Here is a 10,651-nt window from a genome sequence, read left to right on the forward strand (position 1 = left end):
ATTCTAAGGGGTTGTTTCAGTTATTATTATCTCATTATTTAAAGACTGAAGATAATGACTGCTATTCTACCAAGAAACACCATGGAGAAAATGCAATTCAGTAATTCAATTCTTTCTTTCTTTCTTTTGAACAGGGAGATCAATGTAAATTTGATCATGATGCAGAGTTGGAGAAGAGAAAAGAGATCTGCAAATTTTATTTACAAGGATATTGTACCAAAGGAGAGAACTGCATTTATATGCATAATATCCTTTATTATAATATATACTGACCAAAATGCTAAAATACTAAGGTTTTTAAAGTATTATTGAAGTTTTTAAAAATCATAAATATAACCTAGAATGCCTAGTTTGATTTTAAATTTAAAACAACACATTGCATAAACCCCATCTAGTCAAATCTTATATTTCAAAAGGACAAACTAACTTTTCATTTTTCAGGGAAATGAAATATCTTCCCTTTGGAAGGCAGTTCTATGAAGTGAAGGTACTTTATATATCTTTTAAATGTATTTATTTGAGAGAGTTACACAGAGAGAGAGGAGAGGCAGAGAGAGAGAGAGAGAGAGAGAGTTGAGTCAGTCTTCCATCCGCCGGTTCACTCCCCAGTTGGCCACAATGGCTGGAACTGCGCCAGTCCAAAGCCAGGAGCCAGGAACTTCTTCCAGGTCTCCCACGTGGGTGCAGGGGCCCAGGGACCTTGGCCATCTTCTACAGCTTTCCCAGGTTATAGCAGAGAACTGGATTGGAAATGGAGCAGCTGGGACTCAAACCAGTACCCATATGGGATGCCTGCACTGCAGGCAGCAGCTTTACCCACTATGCCACAGCACTAGCCCCGTACTTTATATTTTATATAATCAGTTTAAATCATATCAAGAGAATGTGCTTCCTGAAGGAGTAGTTAGCAAAATATTCATTTTCTTATGTAATTTTTTCTTTAATAAATTATCAATGTTGAAAATTATAAACATGAGGTCTCATCAGTTTTTACCACCCAGTGATAAACACTGTATGTAATTCCATACTTTTCTCTTTGGAAATGATACATTTAAATTGGACTGCTGCATCTACCCAAAATGGGATTCCACTATATATGGTACTCTGATCCTTTGAAAAAATAGTTATTATGCATCTTTCCACTAATTTTCCCCCAAATATCTAGTTGCTTCTCTACTACCATTTATAGCTATGGGAGCTTTCCCCATGGATTTGAAACCCCATTTTTTATCAGAGACAGAATATTTATACATACATTTTTTCCTGAACTTTCTATTTGGCTGTGTAGATTTGGTTGCCCTCATGTTTGTGCTGCTTTGCAGTGACTGTTGCTGCCTCAACAGCATACTGTGACATTTGCTAGATTCTCACATTTATTTTTCCAGATAATTTTTTAATTAATGTAAACAAAAGGAAAGTGAATAAAATGGATAGAGAAAAATTTCTGTTGTCTTAGATTCAAATGTGGAAAATGAAACCATGTACTTACTAGAGGAATACATGAGTGAAGTCCTTTATAACTCAGAACAGAGAACTTTCCTAACTATGTCTTAAGATCCAGAAGCAATGATGGAAAGCATTGAAAATTGGACTGAATAAAAAAGTTTAAATTTGTATAACAAAAAGATACAACAGAGTAAGTAAAAAGATAAGTAATAAAGTGGGCAAATTATATGTAATTTATATCATAAAAAGGTAATACCCTTAATATGTGAGTTTCTAAAAATTTAGAAAAATTTAGAAAAAATTTAGAAAAATTGAGCAAGAGATACAGGTAATTCACAGAAAGAGGAATGCAAATAATCTCAGAACATAGGAAAAGATGCTCAAGCTTATTGATAATAAGAGGAACATAATCTAAGCTACATTGAAATGACACAGATTTATAAGAATCAAGTAAATGTAACAGCAAAATTTGGTACAAAAAAATGTAAGAAAATACCTTGTTGTGTGGATGTCAAAATGATGCATCTTCATGGAGGAGAGCTTGTCAGTGTCTGGCAAAATTACACATGCATTCACCTTTTGATCTAACAATCCTATCATTTTGCAAATTCTAATAATAGATCCGAGTAGTGGTTACTGATAGTCACTAAAATCATTAGCTGAACGGTTAATGAGGAAGTTTATAATTGAGGGATGGGGCTGACATGTTTAGTATACAGTATGGTACTGCTGACTACAGGCACAATGTTGTACAGTAGCTCTCCAGGAGCTAATCATGCATAGCAGTTACATTGGTTGGTTTTCAAAAATTAGGTCTTGACTTTACTTGGTCTGTTCCTTAATATTTTTATTTACATGAATTTCCATGTAAGTTCTATCATACAGGAGCAAAATGTTACCAAGGAGATAAATGTAAATTTTCCCATGATGATCTGACTAAAGAAACAAAGAAACTTTTGGACAAAGTGAGTATATACTTCAAACAATATCTCTAACTTGTTTGAACATCATCAGTCTGTATCTAAAATGAGGAGTTAACTGTCTCTGATCTATTTTAACTTTAATATTATATTTTCTTTTACTAAAGCCTTTACAGTTTTAAAAGTGAGGAAGAGAGGTTGTTTTGAAATAATAATCTTAACTAATTATTTTAGGTATTGAATACTGAGGAAGAACTTATAAATGAAGATGAAAGAGAATTAGAAGAACTTAGAAAACGTGGCATAACTCCTCTTCCCAAGCCGCCTCCAGGAGTTGGACTTCTGCCAACCCCACCAGAGCATTTTCCCTTTTCTGATCCTGAAGATGATTTTCAGACGGATATTCCAGATGACTTCAAGAAAATCCCTTCTCTTTTTGAAATAGTTGTAAAACCTACTGTGGATTTAGCACATAAAATTGGGAAGAAGTAAGTTAAAATTTTCAAAGTGGTAGCACATTTTTTCCCTAAAAATTTGTCCCATTGTTAGTTCGGGGAAGCAATGTGGTCTCAGCAAATGAGAAACAAGAAATCTAAAGCAGATATCACAGTTAATTGGAGCCATTAAAAGTATTTCTGTTAGGGGCTGGCACTGTGGTACAGTGGGTTAAAGCCCCAGCCTGCAGTGCTAGCATCCCACATGGGCATCACTTCTGATCCAGTTCTCTGCTATGGCCTGAGGAAGCAGTAGAAGATGGCCCAAGTCCTTGGGCCCCTGCAGCCACATGGGAGACCTGGAAGAAGCTCCTGGCTCCTGGCTTCAGATTAGCTCAGCTCTGGCCGTTGTGGTCATCTGGGGAGTGACCTAGGGGATAAGAGACCTCCCCCCACCCCCACCTCTCTCTGACTCTTTCTCTCTCTGTAAATCTTCCACATAAAAATAAAATAAATTGAAAAAAATTTCTGTTAAAGTCAAGAGAACAAGTGTGTCCAATTTTGCTGATATAAGATCCCAACCAATAAGATAAAAGAAAGAAAAGGCATAAAAACTAGAAGTGAAGAGCAGACTCATTATTTGTGTATTTTTCCTCATTATATCCTGCACTTGATCTTAGCCAGAAGGCCGAGTAGTGATCCTGACTATATCATGAAAAATCAGCTGATAGAAGTATTAGAAATAAGAATTATTTTGCTTCTTGGCCTTTTGACTAAGATTGAGTTTAGAAATAATAATTAATTAGTAAAATGTCCAGGAAGATAAGCAACATTTAAAAAGCAGAAGTTATTTTGTACATCAGATATATAACCAATTATGAAAGTATAATAAAAAGTTGTTTGTTTATATAGTATGACTCCAATTTTGTTGTGAAAAACAGTGTAGGCCAGCACCACGGCTCAATAGGCTAATCCTCCGCCTGTGGCGCCGGCACACCAGGTTCTACTCCCGGTCGGGGCACCGGATTCTGTCCCGGTTGCCCCTCTTCCAGGCCAGCTCTCTGCTGTGGCCAGGGAGTGCAGTGGAGGATGGCCCAAGTCCTTGGGTCCTGCACCCACATGGGAGACCAGGAGAAGCACCTGGCTCCTGGCTTCGGATCAGCGCGGTGCACCGGCCGCAGTGCGCCGGCTGCAGCAGTCATTGGAGGGTGAACCAATGGCAAAAAGGAAGATCTTTCTCTCTGTCTCTCTCTCTCTCACTGTCCACTCTGTGTGTCAAAAATAAATAAATAAATAAAATTAAAAAAAAAAAAACAGTGTACATATGCCTAGAAAAAGGACTGAGAACCAATGAAAAAATTTGGAGGCAGTGGGATTAGAGGTGGTTCTTTTTTATCTTCATACTTTTCTGTATTTTTAAAAATACTTATCTATAGTAAGTTCTAGACTAGCTGATGGTAAGTAGCAATTAAGAAAATTCTAGCATGCCATGAAAGCAAGGCGTTTATGATATTTCCACCTGTGCTATACAAGATATGGAATAAATGGCATCTTTGAATACATAGTATTCTGATATAGAAAAACATAACCAATTTATTTTCAGAATTGTAACATTCTCATTTATCTCTTTTCTTTCAACTATTAACTGTTTTTCTTTCTACATGCAGGCCACCAGCATTTTATAACAGTGCCTCACCACCGGGACCACAATTTCAGGGAAGCAGCCCACACCCTCAGCACATCTATAATTCTGGGTCAAGTCCAGGTCCAGGACCTAATGTGTCTCAGGGATGCGGTAGTCCTGTGATACACCCAGGCTCTCCTGGGCATCACCCATGTGCAGGTCCTCCTGGCCTAGCAATGCGACACAGCCCGCCTTTGCCACCTGGTCCACCTGAAATTGTAGGCCCTCACAATCAAGCTGGAGTACTTGTCCAACCAGATGCACCTTTGACAGCACCAAATATGAGTGGGGCTTATCACTCCCCGGCATTTCCAGGACATGGGATGAAGGTCCCCAGAGAGAATCACTGTTCTCCAGGTTCATCATACCAGCAAGGTCCTGGTGAAATGCCACTCAATACCAATTATGAATCCCTTCAAACCCCAGATGAGTTTTATGGTAATTACTATTCACAGCATGCTGTACATAATTTTCAGACACCCAGTAACTGCAGTGGTAAGTTTACCTCTTGAAATAACTCATATTTAATTTAACATATTATGAGTCTTGTTTTTTCATTAAAAGTATAATAGCAGTGCATGTTTTAAGTAAAGCTAAGTAAAATTGGTTTAATTGAAACCTTAAAATATGTTTTAATTTTAGCCAAACTTTTAGAATGTAGAACTTGAAATAACTTTGAACAATGTTTTTAAATTATATAACAATATAAGAATCAAGGTGATTGTTAGTAAAGCTTCTATTTCTTACGTCTGTGGTGGAGTTTGTGCTCACACAGTATCTGTCTGCTCTCCTGTTTTGTCTGTAGATGGGATGTGGCATGGGGAATTTGGCCAGCAGCAGCCTCCCATGGTTCAAGACTCACCTAACCTTGGGACTGGTGGGTCTGACTGCAGCAGCAACATCACAGGCCATGGCTCCTTGTCTGCTCCAGGGCTCCTCCCTGCAGTGCAGAGAGCCCTTTTTGTCAGACTTACTCAAAGATATCAAGAAGATGAAGAACCAACCAGCACTCATCCTCATCGGGCACCAAGCAAGGAAGAAGGTATGTCAGGCATTATAACACATCTTAATTTATATAGATTAACACTTGAAAATCAGTTCCCATTTCTGATTTACCCTCTAGCCCCTATCTGCTTAGGATTGATTGTGACATTAATGCATTAATAATAAATTGCAAAAGGGTTCATTTGAAGTAGTGAATACATCTAAAACTAGAGGTCAAGTCCTGAGCGAGTAGACTTGTAAGCAAGTGAGCCCTTTTTTATTAAGGGAGAAAAGAAATAAGACAGGAAAAAAATACTTTCCAATTTGGAGATTTGACTTCTAGACCAACCCCCAACTTTTTCGTTATTAGATAATTTTTTATGGGCACAGTTAATATTTTGCTATGTTATTAACAAATACTTTTTAGTGAAAAAAAGGTTAGATGAAAATAGTAAGTATATTTTAGAATTTGGGGTATTGATAAGTATATAGCAATTAATTCAGTTAAGGATCAGAAAAATTTAAAGCACTTCTTTTTGTGAATTACATAATTGACATACTGATATGTTTGGGTACTCTTTTTTAGTTTGTATTTGGCCACTCTTAATCATAAATAACTATATAAGTTAAGAGTAGGTAGCTATAAGGTTATGAACATGATCTGTTATATTTTCAAAGGAGGTAAGCTAACTCTTCATTTATCAGACGAGATCGGGCGCATTCAGGGTGGTATGGCTGTAGACTGGCTAACTCTTCATTTATCTAAGGAAATGAAGAATTCTCATAAGTGCATATTTTTACTATTTAAATATATTACTTCAAGTACTAAAACCTAATTTAAAAAACACTTTAATGACGATCTTTCCAAAATTCTTGCGAACTTTATATTTTCATAAAGAAGAAAACTCAAAATGATATAAAATTTTACACTGTGATACATAGTTGTTGATGTTCAGTGAGAATTGTTTGCTGTGAATAGAAAGAAAAAAATAATCTTTAACAGCTAGGTTTATGTGTTTTCATTTTTATAAATTGTAATGCTTTCATTAATTGTATGTCTTTTTTGATTAAAAAAGCTGTTAACTGTCATTTCTGAGCTAATACCTCTTTTCCGTTGACCTATCTCTGCACTTCTACATCCTGTTACGATTCACTGTCATTCCAAAAATGATTTAAGACTGCTTTTAAAATAAATTGTTATGAAAATGCAAAGAAAGTAAGAATAAAAACAACAAATATTACCAGTAGAGTCACTATACAGAAATATTTAAAGTAACTGCATCCAGTTGAAGTGAATCACAGGTCCAGCTAAATGCTTCCTGGTGATCAAAGAGAAGAAAGGAGATGTAGTATCTAGAAGTACAGAGATCTGAGTAAAACTTTGCTCTTGTGATATGCTATATACTGTTTTAAACCACATTCCACCCTAAATACCAGTGCTTGTTTTAATAAAGCACAGTTCTGTTCAAACTAAGCCAGAGACCCACACTTTCATATGGTAGAAATGTAGTGGGCAGCAAAATAAGGTAAAAATGAAAATATCTAGGATATTTTACTGATGCAGGATGTTCGAAGATAGAGATGGGTTCTGACAAGAATGTGAAGAGTAGATACTATGTGGCCAATTTTGAGCCAACCTATGTATGTTTTAATGGCCAGGAAGGAGAACTGCCCTCCTATAGAAACATCCATTTGTGATCCCTCCTACTTAACTAGGGAGAGGACCTCTGATAATCAGGCTTCTTAAAAGTGTGCCCAGTGCATTAGGGCTAAATAGGCATTATGAGTAAGGCCCAATACGGTCTCAGAAAGTTAAAATACATAAATTTTAGGATGTTAGATTTATTTTGTTACTTTTCAATTTCAGTTTGAATAGCTAATATGTTCGCAAATGTTAAACATCTAAAGATAGAATAAAGCATAAATGAAATTTCACCCAGTCCCTCATTTGCTCAACTCCCATCACCATGGTTGTTAGTTAATTGTTTTCCCTTGTTTTAAGTCCAGAGCTGTGAAGCTTAAGGATTGTTTGAATTGATGAGACTCAAACAGTGTAGAGTACCTTTCCAAGAGTATCTTCCCTTCTCCCCAACCCTGCTGTACAAATGGCACACATTTTTTAGTTCCTTTGGCCAACTGGAATGAAAGATCCTGACTTTTCTCTGAATGGAAAGATTTTACATATATTCCGATATGTACTTCTTCCTTTACAGAGTTACTCAACAAATTGGTAATCACTTTACCACTTTTCATCTTGTTCCAGAATTGAAACATGGCATTCTTATCATGTATTTTCTTAAAGTTAGACTATAATGATTTCAGAAATATTATTTTTTATCTTAATTAAGGCAAAATATGAATACTTCAGTCTTTACAATAAATTTTTATATGCATTTAGATGATACGGTTAACTGGTATTCCAGTAGTGAAGAGGAAGAAGGAAGCAGTGTCAAGTCAATACTGAAAACGTTACAGAAACAAACAGAAACTTTAAGGAACCAGCAACAGCCTTCCACAGAACTTAGCACTCCTACTGACCCAAGACTTGCTAAGGAGAAAAGTAAAGGAAATCAAGTGGTTGACCCTAGACTTAGGGCCAACTCAAGGCAAGATGTTCGAAAACCGTCCGAGTCTGCCCCGCTGGATCTTAGACTTGCATGGGATCCCAGGAAATTAAGAGGGAATGGAAGTGGTCATGTAAGCTCTTCTGTTGGTGGAGCAAAGTTTGATTTACATCATACAAACACTGGTACTAATGTCAAACACAAAAGAGGGGATGATGATGATGAAGATACAGAAAGAGAACTGAGAGAAAAAGCCTTCCTCATACCTTTGGAACCTTTACCTGGTATAATGCTCCAGGATCCAAGGTCACAGTTGAGACAGTTCAGTCACATTAAAATGGACATTATCCTAACTAAACCCAACTTTGCAAAACACATTGTGTGGGCTCCTGAAGACTTACTTCCAGTACCTTTACCTAAACCTGATCCAGTATCTTCAATCAATTTACCTCTGCCCCCTCTAATAGCTGACCAGAGGCTCAGTAGGTTATGGAATACAAAAAGTGATCTTCATCAAAATATAGCATCTAATGATCCAAAATTAGCAATCAAAGCCAAAAGTAACACAACAAGCAGAGAAGGCTACCCAGAACAATTTGGAGACTCACATAGTTCAGGAAGTAAATTAGGAGATCCTAGGCTGCAAAAGAATTTCGATCCTAGGCTTCACAGACTGCCCAATGCGGAGTCTCATCAGGTGGCTGTGAAGGAATCACGTCCATCCAAGAGTGCCCCTCATTCAGCCAGATCAAACTCGGGTTCATCACAGTCCTCAGGGGCAGTAACTAGCAATGCTAGTTCTGGGGCTCTGCCTCCATACGCTCCTAAACTCTCATCTTCAGCAGGCCTTCCACTGGGAACTCCAAGTTCTGTCCTTAGTGCTATTAGTTTGTATGACCCTAGGGAGCAGGGTTCATCTACATCAGAGGTAGCAACAGCTGCTTTAGGAGAAAATTCAGAGAATGAGAAAAAAAGTGGTGGGTTAAAAAATAATGACAAAAACGAGCCTTCCCCTGGCGAAGCAGTCCTGCCACAAAAAAGCTCTCCAAATGTGGAAGGCACTGTCGATGGGCCAGCTGACACACAGGTGGATAGTCTCAGAAGTTCCAGTAAGGTTCAGTTCCCAGCAGTGCACAGTCTTCCTATTCAGGCCCTCACAGGTTTGATTAGACCCCAGTACAGCGATCCAAGGCAGTCAAGGCCACCTGGACAAGTGAGCCCAATTCCAGATAATGATCCCAATAGAGAAACAGATGATAAATCTCTAAAAGAGGTTTTTAAAACTTTTGATCCAACTGCTTCACCATTTTGTTAGCTGTTCTGTAATCAAGCAATTCTTTTCATTCTTGTGACTATTGCAGTCCTCTGCTGTTTTGTAACTGGTTTACCTCTATAGTTTATTTATTTTTAAATTATAAACACTTTTCAGCTGCTAGTATCAGAACCACATGAAGTTATATCCTCTAAAGCCTGTGGTATTTTATATAATATTTTTATAACTTTAAGAGACTGTAGTAATTGACATAGAAACTTATATATCATGTTAGTTTTAGTAAAAGTACTTTTATTGTAAATAACCCATCATGAATTCAGTGCTCTGCCTGAATATATGCTAGTTGTCTTTCATAATCAATGTTTAGATAAATGATTACCACTTTTATATGATTGTTTAGTTGCAAGCAATTGATGTACCTTACTTTTGAGAAACAGTATTTTGACTAAAACCATCTCCATTTGTCAGCCCAGAACTGATTAGTATGTAATGCCAACTGCTAACTAAAATACAAAATGAAGTAAAGAAAATATTTTACAATCAAAATTAGCAGAGCAGTTACTGTTTAAGGGCATCACTTTATTAGTATTGGTAATACTGTTTGTGTAAATGAAGCATTTGAATGTCATATCTTTTAAAAGTATTTTATTGTATACTGTATCATAGACGTTGGAAGGTATATAAATAGAAGAATGTTTTGCTAAAGGGAAAGATTCCCAAGTTCTCTAACATAACTTTTTAAATTTAATTTTTCATATCAAATAGTCATGAGTTATTGCTGTTACATTGTGATGTTTATGTATCTCAATGTTTTTGTCTTTAGCAGCATAATTTATATTACTTTTCCAAATAATGTAGCTGTAATAATTGTGCTCATCATGGTTTTGGCAATTTTTAACAAAATTTTAAAAGATATGGTGAGTCTGTAGTGATTATTACATTGATAATGTTTTAAATGTCTAGGTTCTATATTTTTTCTTAAACAGCAAGAAAACATATAGATTGCAGGTAGTCAACTATCTATGTCTTATCAATAAAGAACCTCTTTCAGTTCTAACCTGACTGGCATTCTGTAACAGAGGGGATTACCTGGCATTTTAAGTATTTAATGCCCTCATATTTTGGAAATATAAATTGATAAGAAGTTGTATTTTTATGAAAAACAACTTATATTCATTCTTTATTATAGTATGTAGATAATAGCAGCTCTGTTTGTTTTATACATACATGATTTATAACTGAAACTAAGTATTACACTGACACATATCTTAAACTGGAGTTTCCTGACTGTGTTTGCTGGTGTAAACTCCAGTAAGTAACTTGAAAAAGGAGTATTTCATGATAAA

At 36.4% G+C, this 10,651-nt stretch overlaps 1 protein-coding gene across 2 annotated transcripts in view; it reads left to right on the forward strand.

Moving 5' to 3' along the window:
• Window positions 1-10,362, forward strand: part of ZC3H6 (zinc finger CCCH-type containing 6) — a 61,712-nt gene extending 51,350 nt beyond the window's left edge. For both annotated transcript variants that reach the window (XM_070068806.1, XM_070068807.1), the window contains exons 7-12: window positions 135-246; window positions 2,302-2,411; window positions 2,601-2,854; window positions 4,468-4,979; window positions 5,290-5,526; window positions 7,867-10,362. In XM_070068806.1, the coding sequence (XP_069924907.1) occupies window positions 135-246; window positions 2,302-2,411; window positions 2,601-2,854; window positions 4,468-4,979; window positions 5,290-5,526; window positions 7,867-9,347 (2,706 nt within the window). In that variant the 3' untranslated portion in view covers window positions 9,348-10,362. The remainder of the gene's footprint in view (window positions 1-134; window positions 247-2,301; window positions 2,412-2,600; window positions 2,855-4,467; window positions 4,980-5,289; window positions 5,527-7,866) is intronic.
• The last annotated feature ends 289 nt before the right edge of the window (window positions 10,363-10,651 follow it).

The sequence above is a fragment of the Oryctolagus cuniculus genome, chromosome 2 (assembly GCF_964237555.1).
Source record: "Oryctolagus cuniculus chromosome 2, mOryCun1.1, whole genome shotgun sequence".
Lineage (NCBI taxonomy): Eukaryota > Metazoa > Chordata > Mammalia > Lagomorpha > Leporidae > Oryctolagus > Oryctolagus cuniculus.